The sequence below is a fragment of the Coregonus lavaretus genome (genome assembly GCF_964263955.1).
Source record: "Coregonus lavaretus genome assembly, chromosome: 12".
Lineage (NCBI taxonomy): Eukaryota > Metazoa > Chordata > Actinopteri > Salmoniformes > Salmonidae > Coregonus > Coregonus lavaretus.
Window position 1 is genome coordinate 46,794,276 of NC_139999.1, and position 26,371 is coordinate 46,820,646.

At 43.1% G+C, this 26,371-nt stretch overlaps 1 protein-coding gene across 1 annotated transcript in view; it reads right to left on the reverse strand.

Moving 5' to 3' along the window:
• The window catches only part of LOC311138667 (ubiquitin-associated protein 2-like), a 46,924-nt gene extending 22,196 nt beyond the window's left edge, over window positions 1-24,728 (reverse strand). The window contains exons 1-8 of the mRNA XM_084173447.1: window positions 24,679-24,728; window positions 19,055-19,192; window positions 6,679-6,756; window positions 6,118-6,228; window positions 2,328-2,496; window positions 1,709-1,849; window positions 1,555-1,621; window positions 1,322-1,425 (exon numbers count right to left, since the gene is read on the reverse strand). Coding sequence (XP_084029573.1) covers window positions 1,322-1,425; window positions 1,555-1,621; window positions 1,709-1,849; window positions 2,328-2,496; window positions 6,118-6,228; window positions 6,679-6,756; window positions 19,055-19,150 — 766 coding nt within the window. The 5' untranslated portion in view covers window positions 19,151-19,192; window positions 24,679-24,728. The remainder of the gene's footprint in view (window positions 1-1,321; window positions 1,426-1,554; window positions 1,622-1,708; window positions 1,850-2,327; window positions 2,497-6,117; window positions 6,229-6,678; window positions 6,757-19,054; window positions 19,193-24,678) is intronic.
• Between the last annotated feature and the right edge of the window lie 1,643 nt (window positions 24,729-26,371).

The following is a 26,371-nucleotide window of genomic DNA, read 5'->3' on the forward strand; positions in this document are numbered from 1 at the left end:
GAGCGGAGGTGAGAAATGGAGGAAACCAGAGGAGAATCTCAATTGCATTTCCTTGAATCCTCACATCCTCTCTCCTTGACTCTTTCTCAAAACCCATTGGATAACAAGTTGAGGGGGAGGGACCTCTGACCTTCTCATCCAATGGGTTTTGAGAAAGAGACGAAGAGAGAGGATGCGACGAATCAAGGAAATGCAATTGAGATTCGCCCCTTGTTTCCTCCTAAGCTAACATCTGGAATTGTTTTAAGAATTTAGAATTCTAGCACCCCTTTAGGTATAAAAATAAATAATTAACCATTGAATTTGGCCTTACTGCTATTAGCCCATAGAAACACATTGAATAACAGATTCATACGTGGAAAAACAGATAGTCAAAAAATAAATCTAAAGGAAGTTTGTTTTAAAGTGTCTGTCCTATATCTGAGAGATATAAGATCAGGAATTTTTTTTATACCCATATTTAACAATTATTTTGGTGCACTAAACTGTGTGATTCATCACTCCAGAGAATGCGTTTTCACTGCTCTAGAGTCCAATGGCCGCAAGCTTTACACCACTCCAGCCGACGCTTGGCATTGCGCATGGTGATCTTACCTTCAGACAGGTCTTGTGATCGTCCTAGAGCAAAACAACCGACATGTATATGTTCATGAGAGTCTCACCTTTCCATAGAGAGGTCATATTAGCGTGTAGCCAAAACTGTTCGGAAGCTATAGACAGAAGTTGACAGATCGGCAGTACCAACTTCAGACTTGTGGGGGTCGTAGAGCAAAACAGAGAACACCATCCGGTTCGTGAGAGTCTCATCTTTCCATAGAGTTGTAAACCAAACCATTCAGATGCTACAGACGTTTTCGTGAGAAGACCAATTTATGGGATGTCGCATGGTCTGACACACCGCTGTAGCTCAGCCACCTTCCACCGCAGATGCGGAAGGCCACCATTGGCAGATGCAGTGGATTGAGACGCAGTCCATGCAAAAAAAACAGATATTGTTCCCTCCGACACATCAGTGCGGCTGGCTTCCGGGTTAAGCGAGCAGTGTGTCAAGTAGCAGTGCGGCTTGTCAGGGTCGTGTTTCGGAGGACGCATGGCTCTCGACCTTCACCTCTCCCGAGTCCGTACGGGAGTTGCAGCGATGGGACAAGACTGTAACTACCAATTGGATATCACGAAATTGGGGAGAAAAAGGGGTAAAAAGTACAAAAAAACAAACAAAAAACAAACAAACAAAAAAACAGATATCTAGCTTAGACTGATTTAGATGGGGATTATTATTATTATGCTAATTAGATTAGTTCTTCTCTGTGTGAAGCCTCACCTGTCCCGTCTGTGCTGTTGCTGTTGTTGGCCCCTGTCTCCCAAGCGTCACCTTGTGTGGTCCCTGTCCCCTGTTCTGGGGTGTAGTCCGCTGGGTTAAAGGTCCTGAGGAGAGGGAGAGAGAGAATGAGGGTAGGTGTGGTTTAGGTTTAAGAAAAACTGGTGTACGAGGAACCAAAAAAGGACAGTTGTGTGTGTACGAGTTTGTATGTGTTTGTGTATTACAGAACTCACCCCATTCCCTGGGCTGAGAACCTGCTTCCCGCTGGCGCCCTGCCCCTTCCTCTGCCTCCAGACCCAACTGAACCACACAGACCCGCACAAGCTCAACACACAGTAAGCATGGCACCAGAAAAATGGTGTGAAGTTAAGAGAGCACCTAAGTTACCTGGGAGTGTTGACTGGAACATATGAGAAAGTGCCACTAATTGACACTCACCTCTACCCCCTCTTCCCCCCCTGCGACCTCGCTCTGACCCTCTGTCCAAAGGGCCAGGGCCCGCCTCCATACCATTTTCCTCTGGCCGCACTGCACAGAGAGACCAAGAGAGCGAAGGAGCGAGAAAGCGAGGGGGAGAGGGACAAAGAGGGAGACAGAGAGAGAGGGATAGCGATAGAGATGGAGAGAGAAGTAGGGAGAGACCAACAGAGAGAGGATTTAGTGATTAAGGTCAGTACATAGAATAGGCGGCAAAGCTATGTGCTGCCTAGTAAGCAATTCTGCTGAATAGTGCATTGATGGCGAATGAATTGCTTAATGACAAATTGGCTGGCTGTTCATTCTTAGTATGTGCTCTATGTAGTGTTCTCTAATCCAAAGTATCGCCAATGAGAATAAACACTGACTGTAAATGTACTAACCACACCATGGTTGAATAACTCAAATCCTTGACAGCTTACTGACTTCTCATTCTTCCAGGCTCTTAGGTAATCAATTAGGCCTAGTGGTATAGTGCCTCGTTTATTAACATATGCATAGAATTTGAGAGATTCCGTGGCCCCCTAACCTCTCTCAACCTGGCGACTGCGGTTGCTGGCCCCCCTGCCTCTCCGATTGCTCCCCCCGCGGCCCCTGCTGCCCTCTCTCTCTCCTCCCTTCTTCTCCCGGTTCTCCTTGCCCTCCGCCGGGCCGTCCTTCGCTAGGGGTTTCTTCTTCCCAACTGTCTCCCATGAGGTCTGAGAGAGAGATAGAGAATGTATGAGCCTATTAGAGACACATATTTCCCTCAGACCCACAAAGAATTAAAAAAACAAACCCAATTTTGATAAACTCCCATTTCTATTGGGTGAAATACCACAGTGTGCCATCACAGCATCAAGATTTATGACCTGTTGCCACAAGAAAAGGGCAACCAGTGAAGAACACCATTGTAAATACAACCCATATTTATTTCCCCATTTGTACTTTAACTATTTGCACATAATATGACATTTGAAATGTCTTTATTCTTTTGGAGTGTAATGTTTACTGTATAAAAAAAAAAAAAAAATGTATTTCACTTAAATGTATTATCGATTTCACTTGCTTTGGCAATGTAAACATGTTTCCCATGCCAATAAAGCCCTTAAATTGAAATTGAATGAGAGAGACTGACTTTTGATCTCTCCTTATTGATCCTAATTTGCTTTGAGAGAGAGCGAGGGGGAGGAAAAGGGAAATGGAGGTGAGAGAAGGGGAGAGGAGATGCGATTGGAGAGGAGGGGAAAGAGTGGAAAAGACCTACAGACTGCAGGAATAAAAGTTAAGTCAAATCTTACAAAGTCTACAACTGCTTGAACTTCTTCCTTTCCCATTAACTTCAAAGTCCAAAATAGTCAATGTAAGATAAAAAATGGATGGATGGAATTGACACGTATGTTTTTGGCCTCTATGTACTCCTCCTTCTGCAGTGTCTCAATGTCATTGACAAATCAAAGTGTTAATGACCACAGGGCAGGCAGGCAGCAGAAGCTGATTATATCATGGGAGGATTACATACATAGGAGCAAAATGACCCACTTTCTATTTCAGGACATCCAAGAAACAACAGTGTAACTGTAGTGGAGATCTCTCTCATTTCACCATCTGTGCTGCTGTGCCCTCCTCTGAAATGCCTGGATTATTTTACTACTGAATCTGGCGCTGACAGAAAAAGTGACAAGTGTTGTTCATCCTAGATTCAGAGGCTATAATACTTTTTCTATTGCTCTCCTGAAAAAAAAAGTCCCCCTGGCACAGTTGCCACAAGCCCCTAGTTTCAGTTTCCTTGGATAGATGGGGCTTGATTGGAAGGGGCTGTGGCAAGGGTCATTAAGAGATCCATTGCCTGAAGCACATTTAAAAGTCTTTAGGCTGATTCAATCCACTGTAGATACAATTACTGTATTAAGGACATTATGTCATCTGTCCAGTAGAAAACGTAAAAACATATTTCCGTCACTTATGCCACTGCACAGCCCCTATCAGATCTGTGCTCCAACTCTAACAGATGTAGATCAAATCAAATTCTATTTGTCAAATGCGCCGAATACAAAAGGTGTAGACCTTACCGTGAAATGCTTACTTACGAGCCCTTAACCAACAATGCAGAGTTTTAAAAATGTAAGTAAGAAAAATGTGCTAAATAACCTAAAGGAAAAATAGTAACACAAAATAACAAGGCTATATACAAGCGGTACCGGTACTGAGTCAATTTGCAGGGGTAGGGGTTAATCGAGGTAATTGAGGTAATGCGTACATGTAGGTAGGGATAAAGTGACTATGCCTAGATAATAAACAGAGAGTAGTAGCAGCGTATGTGAAGAGTGTGAAGGAATGTGCATTCGGAAAGTATTCAGACCCCTTGAGTTTTTCCACATTTGGTTACGTTACAGCCTTATTCTAAACTTGATTAAAATATTTTTGTCCTCATCAACCTACACACAATAACCAATAATGACAAAGCAAAAACAGTTTTTATTTTCTTTTGCAAATGTATAAAAATAAAAAACGGAAATATTTTATTTACATAAGTATTCAGACCCTTTACTCAGTACTTCGTTGAAGCACCTTTGGCAGCTATTACAGCCTCGTCTTCTTGGATATGACTCTACAAGCTTGGCACACCTGTATTTGGGGAGTTTCTCCCATTCTTCTCTGCTGATCCTCTCAAGCTCTGTCAGGTTGGAAGGGGAGCGTTGCTGCACAGCTATTTTCAGGTCTCTCCAGAGATGTTTGATCGGGTTCAAGTCCGGGCTCTGGCTGTGCCACTCAAGGACATTCAGAGAATTGTCCCGAAGCCACTCCTGCGTTGTCTTGGCTGTGTGCTTAGGGTAGTTGTCCTGTTGGAAGGTGAACCTTCGCCCCCAGTCTGAGGTCCTGAGCGCTCTGGAGCAGGTTTGCATCAAGGATCTCTCTGTACTTTGCTCCGTTCATCTTTCCCTCGATCCTGGCTAGTCTCCCAGTCCCTGCCGCTGAAAAACATCCCCCAGCATGATGCTGCCACCACCATGCTTCACCGTAGGGATGGTGCCAGGTTTCCTCCAGATGTGACGCTTGGTTCAATCTTGGTTTCATCAGACCAGAGAATCTTGTTTATCATGGTCTGAGTCCTTTAGGTGCCTTTTGGCAAACTCCAAGCGGGTTGTCATGTGCCTTTTACTGAGGAGTGGCTCCCGTCTGGCCACTCTACCATAAAGGCCTGATTGGTGGAGTGCTGCATAGTTGGTTGTCCTTCTGGAAGATTCTCCCATCTCCACAGAGGAACTCCGAGTGACCATCGGGTTCTTGGTCACCTCCCTGCCGGGCGGCCAGCTCTATGAGGAGTCTTGGTGGTTCCAAGAACAAGAATAGACTGATGAGTTTCAGAAGAAAGTTATTTGTTTCTGGACATTTTGAGCCAGTAATCGAACCCACAATTGCTGATGCTCCAGATACTCAACTAGTCTCAAGAAGGCCAGTTTTATTGCTTCTTTAATCAGCACAACAGTTTCCAGCTGTGCTAACATAGTTGAAAAAGGGTTTTCTAATGATCAATTAGCCTTTTAAAATGATAAACTTGGATTAGCAAACACAACGTGCCATTGGAACACAGGACTGATGGTTGCTGATAATGGGCCTCTGTACGCCTATGTAGATATTCCGTTAAAAATCAGCCGTTTCCAGCTACAATAGCCATTCACAACATTAACAATGTCTACACTGTATTTCTGATCAATTTTATTTTAATGGACAAAAAAAAATGATTTTCTTTCGACAACAAGGACATTTCTAAGTGACCCCAAACTTTTGAACGGTAGTGTATCTGTTTTTTATGTCTAAATACCTGTTTTCGCTTTGTCATAATGGGGTATTGTGTGTAGATTGATGAGAACATTTTTTATTGAATCAATTTTAGAATAAGGCTGTAACGTAACAAAATGTGGAAAAAGTCAAGGGGTCTGAATACTTTCCGAATGCACTGTACGTGTGTGTGGCGTCAATATGCATGTGTGTGTGTGTGTTTTGTGTGTGTCCATGTGTTGGAGTGTCAGTTTAGTATGTGTGAGTGTGTGGTTAAGAGTCCAGTACAAAAAAGCTATGTAGCAACTGGTTAGATTCCATACCATGTTACCACCAGCCACTCCACTCTCCTGAGTCAACAATGAGCATCACTAAACCAGAAAACAAAGGCAGAAAAGCTCAGCTGTTATGGTTCGGGTGACAGCTACTTCAGGGTGGTATTTATTAGGAAAACAAAGTGTTTGAGGTGACGCTAAGTTAGCGATGACTAACCGCCCGAAGGAAAGAGGCTGAAGGAAATTGAAAGGTAGCGTTAGAGTCAGTCCCCTCTGCCCTACCGTGTCAGAGGTGCTCTCAAGGAGGAAGTTGATGGCTCTGTTGACATCCTCATTGCAGTCGTGGAGAGCTACCATGCACTCGTCCTGGGTCTTTCCTGTCACCTCCATCAGCTGTGGACATACACACACATCTGAGTGCTTTATTTGAATCCAAATAAACATAATAGAATATACACTGAGTGTACAAAACATAAGGAACATCTTCCTAATATTGAGTTGCCCCCCCCCTCCCCCTTTGCCCTCAGAACAGCCTCAATTCATCGGGACATGGACTCTACAAGGTGTCGAAAGCATTCAAGTTGGCTGGATACATAGTCACAGAACGGGAGGGGGGGAATCTATCATAGACTAACAGTCAGTATTAGAAAAAGAGAGGGTCTTAGATTTGAGGTGAAAAACCAGAAGTTGTCTAAAATTGACAAAATAATTAGTTTTTGGTCTTTTCTTTTTCTAGCACATGCAGTCACAGGTATTATCACTTAATGTGAAACAAACACCACAACACACACAGTCCATCATTCAGAGCTGGCACAATGGCCTCGGCAATGCCCGCCCACTCACCTGGTTCACTTTGTCCTCAAATTCAGCATCATTCTTGTCATAGATCATCTGGGCGAGCCGGATCTGCTCTGCAGTCGCCTGCAGAATGGATGAGAAGGAAGTGGGGGAGGATGTGAAGATGAGAAGTGGGAAAGGAACAGAGGGAGGAGAGAAGGACTCCTGAGTGGCGCAGTGGTCTAAGGCACTGCATCGCAGTGCTAACTGTGCCACTAGAGATCCTGGTTCGAATCCAGGCTCTGTCGCAGCCGGCCGCGACCGGGAGACTCATGGGCGGCGCACAATTGGCCCAGCGTCGTCCAGGGTAGGGGAGGGAATGGCCGGCAGGGATGTAGCTCAGTTGATAGAGCATGGCGTTTGCAACGCCAGGGTTGTGGGTTCAATTCCCACGGGGGGCCAGTATAAAAAATATATATATATATATATAATAATATGTATTCACTAACTGTAAGTCGCTCTGGATAAGAGCGTCTGCTAAATGACTAAAATGTAAATGTAAAATGTAAGGAGAGGGAGAAGTTTTGTTTTGGATAAATTATTTACCACCTGAAGACCCGCTATGTATGATTGAGCAAGTGAGTCGTACTGTGTGCGTGTCAGTGTTTTCCACAAGCATATGGAATAGCCAGCCAAATAGAAGGGGGGGGCCTGCCCCACCGGGTTAAGAAATGTTTGCCAAACAAGCTCTATTTTGGTGGCCTCTGGTACATTCAAATACTAGATTGTATTTTCAACCAGCAACTATCCGGAAATAACATTGATCACATTTTTTCACACTTTTACAGTGTTAGTTTCATCAGCTCTTATACAATATTATATAAAACACAGGAAAAATGTATTTTGACTGCACTGGGCCTTTAAAGAATCCTTTAAGTTTACTACTCCATTGTCAACACTTTGATTAAATCAGAAGACCTACAGTCAATGTTCCCTCTACGCTGCACGCATAGTAGCCCCGAGACTGTCGCGCAGCTCCCCAGGACTACCGCGCAGAGAGAAGCACCAGATTGAACTTCACTCAACTTTCTAGAGCAGTGGTCACCAACCGGTCGATCTCCAAGGCATTCCTAGTCGATCGCCAAACATTCTGTATGTTTGGCGAATAGGTGCACCCGATTCAGCTGCCCTGCGCGCCGGGTAGGCGAACTGTTGCCATTTTGAACCATTTCATGTATCTGAAGGTACAAACTCTGCCTTCCCGGCAGACCCAGAGAGCAAATCAAGTGCACTATAGGCCTACCGCTGGCCAATTGGATCAGATGACCGTGTCTGCAGTAAAGTAGCAGGCATAAAAGAAAGCTACAGCAAAGTTGATACTGTGAGATTTCAAAACGTTTAAAACCATTACTAGAGAGAGACTTGTCAACGAATACAGCAAAGAGATGATGTTTTTATGAGTGAGTTCATGTTTAAGTTCTTACTCAGCACTGTCAACACTTTGTATTCAACACTTTTATAAGCCATAAAATGCACGTTCTTCCTATTTCCACTCAGCGCTACAACAAGCACTGCAGCAGTAATGAATTAGTACGAAAGTGCATCTATAGGCTTGCGTTGTTGTTATTATTAGCGGCCTGGGTCTTATTTAATATTGAGAAATATTTAACTTTCTCTGTTCATAGGAGTAACAACATTAATTTGTGCATGAGGCTGGTTTGAGAGGCGGACCCTCAGTCTGCTGCCCTCTCCCTCCGCTGAGACTGACCAACAGATGCAGGCACCATCAGCGCGATAAAATCAAAGTAAAAAGCAAATTATTTAAAAGGTATGTGCTTCACAAGTAATACATCAACGGATCTATTTCCGGTGTGATCATATAGCCTACCACAAATGTTTTAATATCATTTTTATAAATGGCCCGAACAACAATGCATTGGCAGGGCAATTAAAGCCAAGCTTATATGCAGTGATAATGTATTGGGCCTATAGCTTACTGCACAAACCTCATTGCTACAGTACTGTTTTTAATTGGTTAATGTTGCATAGGTTTATGTTTTTTAAGTCATGTTAAAAAAAATCTAAACAGTAGATCTAGGCTTGCATTTTGACCCAAAGTGATCTTGACTCAGAAAAGGTTGGTGACCACTGAGTTTTCCCTGTTAACACTATCAACGTTTCCCTTTACTGGGGCAATTGTGATCGAATCAATGCAATATTAGTCACTTTCAATGCAAAATACCAAAACAAAGCGAACTATGCAAGAGATTGTGTTGTAGGCAGAACGCATTAGAGTAGGATTCTATTGCATTGACATACACTACTCAGCCCGTACTCTACGCAGACCGGTGTGGCATAAACAATCCGAGCTGCAGTAAGCATATATGCAAATAGACCATTGCCATATATGGATCTGTACCATTTACTTTGACTGTGTTTACAGCATGAGCGGTCGTGAGTAGGATGCACTTGTTTTGAGATCAAAGCGAGAGCTGCATGTAGCCACGTGTACACATTTTGTTCATATCCTTTGCTAGTTAGTGAGTTATTAGCCCAGTTATAGATAATTTGTAGTCAGTAATAGGAGACTGATTGCTTCCTACAAGAGCACAAAACGTATACATTTCTAGACATCTTTGAAAAGCGAGTGAGGTAAAGAGCTTTTTGGGGGGGGTCTTAAAAGGGCAGTGTTGTATTTTGAGACAGGCTTGAATAAGCTAAGTAGCCAATAGGCAGAGGGTAGCATAATTGTGACTCGTTTCAGGAAAGTAGGCGTATGTCGCAAGTCACGACTTCACAGGAGAGGCATTTGAACGTTTTCTTTTCTTCATAAATGCCGTCTGGAACATTTTAACTTTCATGTGCCTTAATAACAAATGTGTATGCCATCTGTAAATACTAATAAAGTTGTTAAATTACGAGTCTAATTGGTTTAGCCACAGAAAAAGACAGGAACCTTCCCGCTAGCCATGATTGGCTGAGATAATGAATGTGCTGGACATGCCGAGATGAGTTTCGGATTGGTCTGCCGTGTAGCATCTTCTTCTGTCTATAAAATGAGCTGCTTGTTATGTGTAGATAATCCTTTCTACTGCAGTTTTTTCGTGCAACCGTGGTATCCTTAACAGAGAGGGAGAAAGATCTGATGATTCTTATGGCATTGCACACGGTCAGTGTGAACCAGAGTGACTTGACAGAACGGGCCAAGCAAGCTGTACAAACAAAACAGAAACGACACAGGACTTCCTATTTAACGAAAGGCGTTGCAGTCTGCCGAGAAGCGTTCATCAATGTATACTGGTAAGAGTCTAGCTACAGTTTCAGATATTATACGTTTCTAATTTTGGTGGCTGGCTAAAGCCAGTTAACGTTAGGTGGCTGGCTTGCTAGCTAACATTACGTGTATGATCTGTGTGTAATATTATCTCAGAAAGCCATTTGTATTGCTAGTTATAGCCTAATGTTAACTAGCTAACATTGAACCTATTTGGTTAACTTTAGCTAGCTATGACAATTGGTTTGTATTGCTAGTACTCTAAGGATTGGATTATGGTTCATTCTTTAGCTATCTAGCTAGCTACATCTAAACAAAAGACTCCACTTCGCCAGGTTACAGCTATCTATTGTATAATAATAATGCTAAAATATTTGTGTCTGGAATTTGTCTTTCAGCATCAGTAGAACACACCTGACTCTCCTCCACCAGTCATACAAGGAGAATGGTCTAATGCCGGCCATCAAAAAGACAGCTGGCCCAAGCAAGCACAGTCCCGTGTAGCTCAGTTGGTAGAGCATGGTATTTGCAACGCCAGGGTTGTGAGTTCGATTCCCATGGGGGGCCAGTATGAAAATGTATGCACTCACTAACTGTAAGTCGCTCTGGATAAGAGTGTCTGCTAAATGACTAAAATGTAAATGTAAATGTTACACCTGAAGCATGAGGACTTGCAGCGAGTTGTGAACTTCAACAACTACGCAGAGGATAATGCAATAGTCTTACCAGGATGCCACCCAGGACACAAACACTTTAGTGGAAAGCTGCTGCCATCTCATGTGACAATAGCAGCGGTGTGGCGTCTCTACAAAAAATCGATGGCGACACTTGGTATGTAAAGCATAAACATGTTTTGATTATTTAATTTACCTCCAACATGATTGGCACTACTTTTATTGATCTCAAATTATTTCTGTATTTTCCAGAGGTACGTGTAGTCGGGCTGTCTTCCTTCAGGAATCTGTGGAGAAAATTGCTGCCCCACATCTCAAGCACTAAGCCCAGGACAGACCTGTGCTGGCAGTGCCAGAGGAACGACTAACTGGTCTTCAGATCTGCCAATCTGCCAGAAGCTGTTAAGTCAGCCAAGCTGAAGAAGCAAGAGCAGCATCTCCTGCTTGTTCAGAGTGAGCGGTCTGTCTACCAGAAGATGGTTGCTGACTGCAAGACCCCCTGTCAAGACCTGCAGTTGTCTCTGGGGGGCCATACTGAACCAGCAAGCAGAGACATCAGGATGCATTACAGATTTGATTTTACTCAATAAGTAAGCAACATTTCCTCCTTTATACTGATTAAGGACATAGATAGATACATATACACACACACAAAAAAAGAATATATACAGTGCCTTCGGAAAGTATTCAGACCCCTTGACTTTTTCCACATTTTGTTACCTTACAGCTTTATTCTAAAATTGATTAAATAAAAAAACATCCTCAGCAATCTACACACAACACCCCATGATGACAAAGCGAAAACAGGTTTTTAGAAATGTGTGCACATTTATAAAAAAATTAAAAAGGTCCCACAGTTGACAGTGCATGTCAGAGCAAAAACCAAGCCATGAGGTCAAAGGAATTGTCCGTAGAGCTCCGAGACAGGATTGTGTCGAGGCACAGATCTGGGGAAAGGTACCAAAAAATGTCTGCAGCATTGTAGGTCCCCAAGAACACAGTGGCCTCCAACATTCTTAAATGGAAGATGTTTGGAACCACCAAGACTCTACCTAGAGCTGGCCGCCCGGCCAAACTGAGCAATTGGGGGAGAAAGGCCTTGGTTAGGCAGGTGACCAAGAACCTGATGGTCACTCTGACAGAGTTCTAGAGTTCCTCTGTGGAGATGGGAGAACCTTCCAGAAGGACAACCATCTCTGCAGCACTCCACCAATCAGGCCTTTATGGTACAGTGGCCAGACGGAAGCCACTCCTCAGTAAAAGGCACATGACAGCCCGCTTGGAGTTTGCCAAAAGGCACCAAAAGACTCTCAGACCATGAGAAACAAGATTCTCTGGTCTGATGAAACCAAGATTGAACTCTTTGGCCTGAATGCCAAGGGTCACGTCTGGAGGAAACCTGGCACCATCCCTACAGTGAAGCACGGTGGTGGCAGAATCATGCTATGGGGATGTTTTTCAGCGGCAGAGACTGGGAGACTAGTCAGGATCGAGGGAAAGATTAACAGCTCAAAGTACAGAGAGATCCTTGATGAAAACCTGCTCCAGAGCGCTCAGGACCTCAGACTGGGACAAAGGTTCACCTTCCAACAGGACAACGACCCTAAGCACACAGCCAAGACAACGCAGGAGTGGCTTCGGGACAAGTCTCTGAATGTCCTTGAGTGGCCCAGCCAGAGCCCGGACTTGAACCCGATCTCTCTGGAGAGACCTGAAAAATGCTGTCCAGCAACGCTCCCCATCCAACCTGAAAATAAGTATTTGGTCACCTACAAACAAGCAAGATTTCTGGCTCTCACAGACCTGTAACTTCTTCTTTAAGAGGCTCCTCTGTCCTCCACTCGTTACATGTATTAATGGCACCTGTTTGAACTTGTTATCAGTATAAAAGACACCTGTCCACAACCTCAAACAGTCACACTCCAAACTCCACTATGGCCAAGACCAAAGAGCTGTCAAAGGACACCAGAAACAAAATTGTAGACCTGCACCAGGCTGGGAAGACTGAATCTGCAATAGGTAAGCAGCTTGGTTGGAAGAAATCAACTGTGGGAGCAATTATTAGGAAATGGAAGACATACAAGACCACTGATAATCTCCCTCGATCTGGGGCTCCACGCAAGATCTCACCCCGTGGGGTCAAAATGTTTACAAGAACGGTGAGCAAAAATCCCAGAACCACACGGGGGGACCTAGTGAATGACCTGCAGAGAGCTAGGACCAAAGTAACAAAGCCTACCATCAGTAACACACTACGACGCCAGGGACTCAAATCCTGCAGTGCAAGACGTGTTCCCCTGCTTAAGCCAGTACATGTCCAGGCCCGTCTGAAGTTTGCTAGAGTGCATTTGGATGATCCAGAAGAGGATTGGGAGAATGTCATATGGTCAGATGAAACCAAAATATAACTTTTTGGTAAAAACTCAACTCGTCGTGTTTGGAGGACAAAGAATGCTGAGTTGCATCCAAAGAACACCATACCTACTGTGAAGCATGGGGGTGGAAACATCATGCTTTGGGGCTGTTTTTCTGCAAAGGGACCAGGACGACTGATCCGTGTAAAGGAAAGAATGAATGGGGCCATGTATCGTGAGATTTTGAGTGAAAACCTCCTTCCATCAGCAAGGGCATTGAAGATGAAACGTGGCTGGGTCTTTCAGCATGACAATGATCCCAAACACACCGCCCGGGCAACGAAGGAGTGGCTTCGTAAGAAGCATTTCAAGGTCCTGGAGTGGCCTAGCCAGTCTCCAGATCTCAACCCCATAGAAAATCTTTGGAGGGAGTTGAAAGTCCGTGTTGCCCAGCGACAGCCCCAAAACATCACTGCTCTAGAGGAGATATGCATGGAGGAATGGGCCAAAATACCAGCAACAGTGTGTGAAAACCTTGTGAAGACATACAGAAAACGTTTGACCTGTGTCATTGCCAACAAGGGGTATATAACAAAGTATTGAGAAACTTTTGTTATTGACCAAATACTTATTTTCCACCATAATTTGCAAATAAATTCATTAAAAATCCTACAATGTGATTTTCTGGATTTTCTTTTCTCATTTTGTCTGTCATAGTTGACGTGTACCTATGATGAAAATTACAGGCCTCTCTCATCTTTTTAAGTGGGAGAACTTGCACAATTGGTGGCTGACTAAATACTTTTTTCCCCCACTGTACATGCACCATTTCTTCACCAACTACGGAGTTGGGGAAACACGTGTGAAGCTGAATTGTGACAACTGCACTGGCCAAAACAAGAACAAGATTGTGCCTGGTGGACCATGCACAAACTCCACCACAGTCTGGACCTTCACTTCCTGATCACAGGCCACACCAAGTTTGCCCCCGACTGGTGCTTCGGCCTCATCAAGCAGCGCTTCAGAAAGACCAGAGTGAACACTTTGTCCAAGATTGCTGGTGTTGTGAAAGACAGCACTGTGACAGGGGTCAACATCCCACAGCTAGTTGGACTGGAGGATGGTACGGTGCTGGTGGAAAGCAATGGCTGGCAACAACACCTGACTCCGTACTTCAGGCCGCTGCCACAGATCAAGCAGTTCAAGCACTTCAGGTGAATATCATTTTCATTGCATTGTATGGGGTTATTCTTCTTATCTAAACTTGGGAGGTGAATTGATGTTATGCAAGGTTGGAATGTCTTAATTGTTTTTTGTTATTTTCTGTTTTACAGCTTCGATGCTCTGGAGCCTAGTGTTGCTGTCACCAAGGAGCATTTTGACTCAGTCGGGACCAGGTTTCAGCTGCTGTGCAACGCTGACATCCTTCCTCTCATAGATGGTCTGCCTGTACAAGCACCACCTGGACTGGACAAAGCTAGACTAACTTATCTTTTGAGAAGATCAGGGAGTTTTGCGACAAAGAGGCTATGGATATCACATGCCCTGCATCAAAGTCAAGGACAGGACAGAAACAGGCTCTCCGAATGTAGATTCCCTTGTTCTTGAGTGGTTCGGACGGACAAGTTCATCACTGGGGGCGAGTTCCCAGTCATCAGCACTCTCTTCAGTGCCTCTATTCACGACTCTCTCCTAACACACACGCCATACGTTGCTGCTACTATATAATTTTTTTTATCCTGCTACTCAGCCACTTTACCCTTTATTGTATGCATATAACTACCTGATCTATCACCAGTATCACTGATATGGTTATTGATATTTTTCTTGTACATACTGTTTATTATGTAATTATTTCTCTACTGGCATTGACACTTGTTCTTTTATATATATATATATATATATATATATATATATATATATATATATATATAGACACTATCTATTTTTGATATTGCTACTATGTCATCTAATATTTATAAAATATTTATATCTGGACACTTTGTTTACCTGGAATTTTTCCTTATTGTAGGCTACTACATCTACCAATTTTAGTCTTAATCTTTACTCCACTACTCACTGTTTAGCACATGACCTCACATGTGAATCGTTAAAGAGATGGGTGGAGCTGTCTTAAGAGGGTATGAACAATGCGGAATGGGTGTAAACAAAGTAGAGCTCTCCAGTAGGTGTACCAAAACATTCAAAGGGCCATTTTCTCAAAAGTGGGGTTACAAGTTTACCAACTTTCAAAGCAGAATTACTTTCCCATTGTTCCTCAAATGCAGTGTATGATATACCATTTTGTAGCTCTGTGTCTCTGCTTTTATCCAATGTAAAAAACACAATTTCAAATTTTGCTACTAAAGACCGAATCAAGGCGGTCGGTCACAATTTGTCTGATTCTCTGTAATAATGGTATGGGAATAATAATGCATTAAATTTTGTAAAGTGGTTTCTTGCATCAAACAACAACATTTTCAGTCACCTCCTTGTCTGAAGGACAACTGGATAAACAGGTTAATGTCAAGCCCTGCATGTTTCTTTCCAAACGTCTCATGGAATGTAGGCCTTCATTGAACACCACACATTGGCTGCTACTGTAGGCTGAATGATAGAACAGCTATTTCATTATACATTTTAGTCATTTAGCAGACGCTCTTATCCAGAGCGACTTAGAGTTAGTGAGTGGATACATTTTCATACTGGCCCCCCGTGGGAAACGAACCCACAACCCTGGCGTTGCAAGCGCCATGCTCTACCAACTGAGCTACAGGGGACATGTTAAAATGTTATGGGATGCATTTTTTCCATTGATTTTGATGGTAGGTCACTCTGGTAGGCCTACATTATGATCAAATAGCCACAGTAACTTACATGGCCACTGTTAAAACTGTAACCTAAAGCGGGTACAGCCTCAGTGTTCACAGTAAACATGCGCTGGAAATTGCACAGAATTTCCACAATGATCAAATTAGAGGGAACATTGCCTACAGTGCTTTCAGAAAGTATTCATACATCTTGACATATTATCCACAAAAAGTTCATTTCTTTGCCACATTTTTAGCAGTTTCACTTTAGTACCTTTTCGCAAACAGCATGCTTTAGAATCTTTTTAATTATGTACAGGCTTCCTTCTTTTCACTCTCATTTAGGTTAGTATTGTGGAGTAACTACAATGTTGTTGATCCATCCTCAGTTTTCTATCACAGCCATTAAACTCTGTAACTGTTTTAAAAGTCACCATTGGCCTCATGGTGAAATCCCTGAGCAGTTTTCTTTCTCTCCAGCAACTGAGTTAGGAGGACACCTGTATCTTTGTAGTGACTGGGTGTATTGATTCACCATCCAAAGTGTAATCAATAACTTCACCATGCTCAAAAGGATATTCAATGTAAGCTTTTATATTTTTTACCCATCTACCAATAGGTGCCCTTCTTTGCGAGGCATTGGAAAATCTCCGTAGTCTTTGTGGTTGAATCTGTGTTTGAAATGCATTGCTCGAATGAGGGACCTTACAGATAATTGTATGTGTGGGTTACAGAGATGAGGTAGTCATTCAAAAATCATGTTAAACACTATTTATTTCAATTTATTATGTGACTTAAGCACATTTTTACTCGGGAACTTATGGGTTGCCATAAAGGGGTTGAATACTTATTGACTCTTGACATTTCAGCTTTTCATTTGTAATTAATGTGTAACAATTTCTAAAAACATAATTCCACTTTTACATTAATGGGTATTGTGTGTAGGCCAGTGAAACAAAAATCTCAATGTAATCAATTTTAAATTCAGCTTGTAACACAACAAAATGTGGAAAAAGTGAAGGTGTGTGAATACTTTCTGAAGGCACTGTATATCAATATCTTTCAAGATACCATATACAATTGCGGCCAAATATATTGTCACCATTGCACTTTTCTTAAATAATTTCCTATTTCTAAATTAAGTTTCAATTGAAAAAAACGGTCTCCACACATTGTTATTAGATTTTCTACATTACAGAATACATTTTATTCCTGTAAACTTCAGCTTAAAATGTTCATTTAGAAAAGAGTACTTGGTTGAACAGCCTTTGGCCAAGCTAACTGCCGACAAATGCTTATTGTAGCCTCAATGAGCTTGCTGCACCTTTCTACTGACGACCAAATTAAGCATTCAATGAAAATAACACCCTCCCTACAATCAAACATGGGGAGGTTTGATAATGCTGTAGGATTGCTTTGTTGCCTCTGGTACTGGGGGCCTTGAACGTGCGCAAGGCATCATGAAATCAGCAGATTATCAGGTGTTTTGGAGTCCAATGTTCAACCCAGTCCAAAAACTGGGTCTCCATGGAAGGTTGTGGGTCTTCTAGCAGGACAACAACCCTGAGGACACATCAAAAAGCACCCAGGAATGGTTCAAGATGAAACTATCGACTGCTCTGAAATGGACAGCAAAGAGTCCAGATCTGAATCACATCCAAAAACCTATGGAAAGATCTGAAAACAGCAGTTGGTTGAAGGCACCCCTCAAACATTGAAGAATTTGAGCAGTTTGCTGCAGAATAGTGGGCCAAATTGCCAGTAAACGCTCATTGATGGCTACAAGTGTTTGTCTAAGTTATCGTGGCCAAAGGCTGTGCAACTAAGTAGTAGCTCCGGGGTGCCAATAATGTTGTCCATGCCATGCCTTTATAAATAAAAAATGTGTTCTGCAATGTTGAAAATCCAATAACACGGTGTGGAGACCAAAAGTGTTTTTAAATTTTAACTTATTTTAGAAGAAATAGGGACTTAAGAAAAGTGCAAGGGTGCCAATATATTTGTCCGCAACTACATTTATAAGTATCATTACCTTTTAAAACAATTCAATCCAGAGTGATGCTCTCTCTCCACTAGCCTACCTATTGTTTATCTGCAGAGAAATCACCAAAAAGCCTACCAGTATGCAAATTAGGGAGCCAAATTAACAGTTCTCGTACCGATGCAATTCGGTAGGCTGCTGACGAGTAACTCACTATAACGTCTGGCAAGTCCTGATGGACTTCATATCGAAAATACCGGATGTGGAGGACCTGGGCTGGCGTGGTTACACATGGTCTGCGGTTGTGAGGCCGGTTGGACATACTGCCAAATTCTCTAAAACGACGTTGGCTTATGGTAAAGGAATAAACGTTACATTCTCTGGCAACAGCTCCGGTGGACATTCCTGCCAATTGCATGCTCCCTCAAAACTTGAGACATCTGTGGCATTGTGTTGTGTGACATAACTGCACATTTTAGAGTGGCCTTTTATTGTCCCCAGCACAAGGTGCACCTGTGTAATGATCATGCTGTTTAATCAGCTTCTTGATATGCCACACCTGTCAGGTGGATGGATTATCTTGGCAAATGAGAAATGCTTACTAACAGGGATGTAAACAAATTAGTGCAAAAAAATTGAGAGAAATAAGCCTTTTGTGCATATGGAAAATTTCTGGGATCTTTTATTTTAGCTCAGGAAACACGGGACCACTTTACATATTGCGTTTATATTTTTGTTCAGTGTAGCATGACATTTATGTGTATGGTTTTCAATTGTAGACTGCGACAGAGCAGGTAAATGTTGAAGTGGAATGCCAACCTGTGCTGAAAAGATACTGTCAGGCCAGTGACAGACGAGATCCACTGGCCTAACGTTTTTACTGACCCCGGGCCAGCGTCAATGTTGGACCCTGCACACGAAAGAAAATAAATGAATGTGCCAGAAAAACAATAGGCTAAGTGGATTGACACATCGTTACCACATTATATGGGACCTGAAAATCCACACTCTCTCCCTCAGTGTAAAGAAATCAGACTGCAACCACAGCGCAGACACCCAGATGCCGAGAGGCAGGACAGACAGCAGACTGTCAAAACAGCAGTGTTTCCCTGTCATCGCTCACTTTGTGACTGACAGGCGCCTGTCCTATCAATAGATTGCTAGAAGATGCACACCGTTCATTCTAGCAGGGAAGGGCTCTGCAGACTTATTTCTAAGAAGCAAATTGAAAAGTAGCCTAGTGAATTTTTGTGGATAAATTACACGGCTGAAAATGACTCTGTAAATCAGATGTATAGCCGACAACCGGCGCTAGTGGAAAACACTGGTTGTGTGTGTGTGTCACTCACCTGGAGCTGTTTCTGTGGTTGAGTTGTGTTTGTGGCAGCAGGCAGCGCTTTGTCCCGAGTGCCCCGGGCTTTGTCGCCGCCCAACGAGGTCATCATTTACAGTATATACAAAACAATGTATGTACAAAATAGAAAAATCTGGAAGACAAAAAGAGAGAGGGGGGGGGGGGGGGGTTGGGAGAAAAGTGTGGCTCAAATGTGGCTAGAAATTCACGTCACTTACAGTATTTACCCTATTCACTGCAGGCAGGTATAAGATAAGACAAATAGGCCTACTGTTATACAGTGAGGGAAAAAAGTATTTGATCCCCTGCTGATTTTGTATGTTTGCCCACTGACAAAGAAATGATCAGTCTATAATTTTAATGATAGGTTTATTTGAACAGGTGAGAGACAGAATAACAACAAAAAAATCCTGAAAAACGCATGTCAAAAATGTTATAAATTGATTTGCATTTTAATGAGGGAAATAAGTATTTGACCCCCTCTCAATCAGAAAGAATTATGGCTCCCAGGTGTCTTTTATACAGGTAACGAGCTGAGATTAGGAGTGCTCCTAATCTCATTTTACCTGTATAAAAGACACCTGTCCACAGAAGCAATCAATCAGATTCCAAACTCTCCACCATGGCCAAGACCAAAGAGCTCTCCAGGGATGTCAGGGACAAGATTGTAGACCTACACAAGGCTGGAATGGGCTACAAGACCATCGCCAAGCAGCTTGGTGAGAAGGTGACAACAGTTGGTGCGATTATTCGCAAATGGAAGAAACACAAAAGAACTGTCAATCTCCCTCGGCCTGCGGCTCCATGCAAGATCTCACCTCGTGGAGTTGCAATGATCATGAGAACGGTGAGGAATCAGCCCAGAACTACACGGGAGGATCTTGTCAATGATCTCAAGGCAGCTGGGACCATAGTCACCAAGGAAACAATTGGTAACACACTACGCCGTGAAGGACTGAAATCCTGCAGCGCCCGCAAGGTCCCCCTGCTCAAGAAAGCACATATACAGGCCCGTCTGAAGTCTGCCAATGAACATCTGAATGATTCAGAGGAGAACTGGGTGAAAGTGTTGTGGTCAGATGAGACCAAAATCAAGCTCTTTGGCATCAAATCAACTCGCCGTGTTTGGAGGAGGAGGAATGCTGCCTATGACCCCAAGAACACCATCCCCACCGTCAAACATGGAGGTGGAAACATTATGCTTTGGGGTTTTTTTTCTGCTAAGGGGACAGGACAACCTCACCGCATCAAAGGGACAATGGACGGGGCCATGTACCGTCAAATCTTGGGTGAAAACCTCCTTCCCTCAGCCAGGGCATTGAAAATGGGTCGTGGATGGGTATTCCAGCATGACAATGACCCAAAACACACGGCCAAGGCAACAAAGGAGTGGCTCAAGAAGAAGCACATTAAGGTCCTGGAGTGGCCTAGCCAGTCTCCAGACCCTTAATCCCATAGAAAATCTGTGGAGGGTGCTGAAGTTTCGAGTTGCCAAACGTCAGCCTCGAAACCTTAATGACTTGGAGAAGATCTGCAAAGATTGGTGGGACAAAATCCCTCCTGAGATGTGTGCAAACCTGGTGGCCAACTACAAGAAACGTCTGACCTCTGTGATTGCCAACAAGGGTTTTGCCACCAAGTACTAAGTCATGTTTTGCAGAGGGGTCAAATACTTATTTCCCTCATTAAAATGCAAATCAATTTATAACATTTTTGACATGCGTTTTTCAGGATTTTTTTGTTGTTATTCTGTCTCTCACTGTTCAAATAAACCTACCATTACAATTATAGACTGATCATGTCTTTGTCAGTGGGCAAACGTACAAAATCAGCAGGGGATCAAATACTTTTCCCCCTCACTGTACGTTAGGCCTAGGTTGTTCAAATAGTCCCGATTCCCTTTGTAGTTTCTTCTAAGCTGAAATCCCTGGTGTGTGTGTGGAGTAGCCTGTATCAAACACGTCCCCACATCAACACGGTTGGGGGGAATTGCGCAACCCTGAGTGTCGGCTGCAACTGTTAAAACAGTGTATAGTAAGTGTGTATTTTGCATTTGTGAAATTATTTTCATGTGATATGAAAGTAGAAGGATTTATCTATGTTTCTAGAACCGAACCATAATTGAGAATTGATTCACATTTAGCTAGATGGGAGTATTTGACTGTTTTGGCTTAGAGACAATTTGCCTTTAAACAGAATGCGTAGGGTCCTTGGACTATGAGTAACGTTAGGCTCCTTTAGTCCATTATCGTGCTAGCCCTAGTGCATTCGGAAAGTAATCAGACCCTTTCACTTAAAGCCTTATTCTAAACAAAAATTAATAGTTTTTTCCCCCTCATCAATCTACACACAATAACAAAGCAAAAAGAGCCGTAGATTTTTTTTGCAAATATATTTTATATATATATATATATATACACACATACACACACACCACATTTACATAAGTATTCAGACCCTTTACTCAGTACTTTGGCAGCGATTACAGCCTCGAGTCTTCTTGGGTATGACGCTACAAGCTTGGCACACCTGTATTTGGGGAGTTTCTCCCATTATTTTCTGCAGATCCTCTCAAGCTCTGTCAAGTTGGATGGGGTGCGTCGCTGCACAGCTATTTTCAGGTTTCTCCAGAGTCTGGCTGGGCCACTCAAGGACATTCAGAGACTTGTCCCGAGCCACTCCTGCGTTGTCTTGGCTGTGTGCTTAGGGTCATTGTCCTCTTGGAAGGTGAACCTTCGTCCCAGTGTCAGGTCCTGAGCGCTCTGGAGCAGGTTTTCATCAAGGATCGCTCTGCACTTTGCTCCATTCATCTTTCCCTCGATCCTGACTAGTCTCCCAGTTCGCTGAAAAACACCCCCACAGCATGATGCTGCCAACCACCATGCTTCACCGTAGGGATGGTATTGGCCAGGTGATGAGCGGTGCCTGGTTTCCTCCAGACGTGACACTTGGCATTCAGGCCAAAGAGTTCAATCTTGATTTCATCAGACCAGAGAATCTTGTTTCTCATGGTTTGAGAGTCCTTTTGGCCAACTCCAAGCGGTCTGTCATGTGCCTTTTACTGAGGAGTGGCTTCCGTCTGGCCACTCTACCAAAAAGGCCTGATTGGTGGAGTGCTGCAGAGATGGTTGTCCTTCTGGAAGGTTCTCCCATCTCCACAGAGGAACTCTGGAGCTCTGTCAGAGTGACCATCGGGTTCTTGGTCACCTCCCTGACCAAGGCCCTTTCCCCCGATTGCTCAGTTTAGCTGGGCGGCCAGCTCTAGGAAGAGTCTTGGTGGTTCCAAACTTCTTCCATTTAAGAATGTTGGAGGCCACTGTGTTCCTGGGGACCTTCAATGCTGCAGACATTTTTTCTACCCTTCCCCAGATCGGTGCCTCGACACAATCCTGTCTCTGAGCTCTACAGACAATTCCTTTGACTTTGCTTGGTTTTTGCTCTGACGTGCACTGTCAACTGTGGGACCTTATATAGACAGGTGTGTGCCTTTCCAAATCATGTCCAATCAATTGAATTTATCACAGGTGGACTCCAATCAAGTTGTAGAAACATCTCAAGGATGATTAATGAAACAGGATGCACCTGAGCTCAATTTCGAGTCTCATAGCAAAGGGTCTGAATAATTATGTAAAAACATTTTTGGTCTTATATAAATTTGCAAAAAATTCTATAAACCTGTTTTCTTTTTGGCATTATGGGGTATTGTGTGTAGATTGATGAGGAAAACATTTTATTGAATCAATTTTAGAATACGGCTGTAACGTAACAAAATGTGGAAAAAGTCAAAGGGTCTGAATGCTTTCCGAATGCTCCGTATACACACTTCCAAAACTACATTTACGTCATTTAGTAGACGCTCTTATCCAGAGCGACTTACATTATTATTATTTTTATACCCCCGTGGGAATCGAACCCACAACCCTGGCGTTGCAAACGCCATGCTCTACCAACTAAGCTACATCCCTGCCGGCCATTCCCTCCCCTACCCTAGACGATGCTGGGCCAATTGTGCGCCGCCCCATTGGTCTCCCGGTCACGGCCGGCTACGACAGAGCCTGGATTCGAACCAGGATCTCTAGTGGCACAGCTAGCACTGCGATGCAGTGCCTTAGACCACTGCACCACTCAGGAGAAACTACACTGTATAAACTGAGAAGATCTTATTACATTTAAGTCATTTAGCAGACGCTCTTATCCAGAGCGACTTACAGTTAGTGAATACATTTTTTTTTTTTATACTGGCCCCCCGTGGGAATCGAACCCACAACCCTGGCGTTGCAAACGCCATGCTCTACCAACTGAGCTACATCCCTGCCGGCCATTCCCTCCCCTACCCTGGACGACGCTGGGCCAATTGTGCGCCGCCCATGAGTCTCCCGGTCGCGGCCGGCGGCGACAGAGCCTGGATTCGAACCAGGATCTCTAGTGGCACAGTTAGCACTGCGATGCAGTGCCTTAGACCACTGCGCCACTTATATTACCCTGCTTGGTTCATATCTATAGACAATGCAGCTGCAGGTCAGTGGCTAAGTGACCGTAGCTGCCATTGGCAAGTTCCAGTAATGCAACCAAAAACACGGGCTCTATGATTGATTATCTGCAGCTGAGATGACAGCAGCAGCAACATCAGGTTGACTTTGCGAAAGCTCTGCACTCGGGACACCTAGCGAATAGCCAGCCAGGGCCTATATTGTTTTGTTTACAACTCTCATTCGAGCGCATTCCCATGCAAGTTAATGTAATGAGATATTGGGTCAACTCGACAGAGTGCTGTTGTCCAATAACAAAACAAGTTATCGCAGCTACCGAGTTTGCCATCATCTCTAGTTGGCTACTCATAAAACATTCTTAATCTACACAATATGACAAACACACTCGAATAGTAAAAAGACAGAACTGTTTATATAACACTGCTATTGACACCGTCAAATGTGTGCAAACAATAGACTACAGTGTTATGGATAGCTTGCCATAATTAGCTAAGTTATAGTTAATGATAAAGAATGCATGCCTTTAAATATGACATTTACAATCACTTAACTGTTTAATTGTCTTGAGACTTTTGATAATGTTTTTAACTGAAACGTAACGGCGCGCGTTTCAAATACACCACTGTGTGGATTTTAGTCCTACTATAACTGACAAATAATTCACAACAGTGACGGACAGTGGGACCCCTTTGTCCTAGCCATCTTAGTATCCAGCTAACGTTAGCTAGTTAGCGATGCAGTTTAGGCAATCAACGGCAGATAGGATACCAAAACACGACGGGCGGACAATCCTGTTCACACATTGAATGTTTACTAAAGGGGGTTCTTCCCAAGTGAAAATAATAAACATCCGTTCTTCGGGTATCATAACATGCTAGCTTGCTAGCTAACCACAAAGCTTTATCAATTCTAACGAAAATGGCCACACAGCACACAATCCAACCCCGACATTACTTGCCGGGGGAAAAGCCAAAATAAAATAACGGAAAAAAGGCTGAAAAGCTGGTGTAAACAAACAAATGAATCGGTGACATTACACTTCAAGAGGGACAATACTATGAAAGGGTTTAAAATGGCTCAAATATAAAGAAAAACATTGAGCGCCTGAAGGAGATTTGCTTTTTATTACCTGCTAACACGCTTCACTCAGCCAGCACAAGGTCACGTGATTTACGGCGTCGCTGTAGTTGCTCTCCTCTGTGGTCGCGAGAGACAACTGCGCAGAAGCGCGTGTTTCGTCCTCATGGGGTCATTGACATTCACAACAAGCGATCGATTCGACGGTCATTAATACAAACATGTATTTTTTCTGTATAGCCAGGGCCACCTATGTTCTCTTTGAATAATTTGACAGTAACACTAATTAGCTTATATAGCTTGTGACAGAAACCCTGTCTGTACAATTAATTGAACTTCATAATGTGCTGTAGGACTTACCAGAAGATACAGACCCTACCATTATGCTTGTTTACACAAAGCTGCACTGAGGTTTGAACGCAATCATGGTTAGATGTATCTCTTGAAACCCCTTCTTCTCTGTATGTAGTGTTTTCAGCCCTTACATTCGCCCACTATCGGCTTCATGTGAACTACAATTCCGACACTGTGTTTGAATGTTTAGAAACGTCAATAATCATTCCTTTCAAACCAGTTTTCGAAACATATGCTGTTATGCCCCTTATCTTAAAACATTTTTTTACTCCAGATACAAACGTATACATACGAACAACAACTTACTGAAACACACAGATAATAACAACATCTCATCTGCCCAGATCCGCATGCTCACACCCCCATCCCTAGTGCCTGTATTGTTGTTTGCCACTTGTACCAATTATTTTTTCTCGGTCACCCATGCCCTTTTATCTTTAATATCAACTAGAAATAATATTTCAAATAAAAAATATACACTTACTGTAGCAATTTGGCACAGATCCACACGACTGTACGTGTGTGCCTACCTGGTGCCTTCCAGCCAAAAAACGACGCTTCAGCAACATTTTCTCCCAAGTTACGCTCCCATTTCCAAAGCAAACTTCTCCAATGACGTCATCACGCTGCACCACTTGGTACAAAAGGCGAAAGAAAATGCAGCACCTGTCCCTACTCCATTCTAGTGCATATTAGAGCATCCTAGCATCCCTATAGCATCCTAGAGCAAACTCAAACCGATATTGTAATTTATTATAGTCTTTTTTAGTTTTCTATTTATTTATACTTGTTTTAATGTCTTGTTGTATATGTATTTGTGTGTCCTTCAATGTCTTCCTCAAATAATTGCTACAACTGCAGTAAGGAATTTGAGAAGAAACCCAAGGTTTTTAAAAGGCGCAGTCTTGGTTCAGTAGCCAGTCCCAGGACTGCTAAACTAGTTTTTCCAAATGTGTCCACTACCCATGGGGCATTCATTTGTCCTGAATGCCTCGAACTCCTACCCAGTAAAACGGTGCCATGTGGGAGGAAGCGTATATGGCCATCTGCCACTCCTGTACATGTTTCTTCATAGAAATTGCAAGTGCATAGATTATTCCCTGTTGGAAAGAACCGAGACAATCCGGCCAGACTACATGGGGATATTAATCTTCTCTATGATGTCATCCACCATTTCCTCTGTGGCTGTGGCAGTGAGCATCAGAATGGGGCAATGAGCTGTTAAGATGCCCCTGACGTCAGGCAACTTCAAATATGTCTCCCTTAAGGATTTGCCCCTGTGATGCAGTTAATTTAGAAGTTGTTTAACAATTACATCTCTCCAATGTTGTTTTTATGTGTGATGTATGATTTAGCTGTTGGGCTATCCTTTTTATGTTTGTGTGCATACA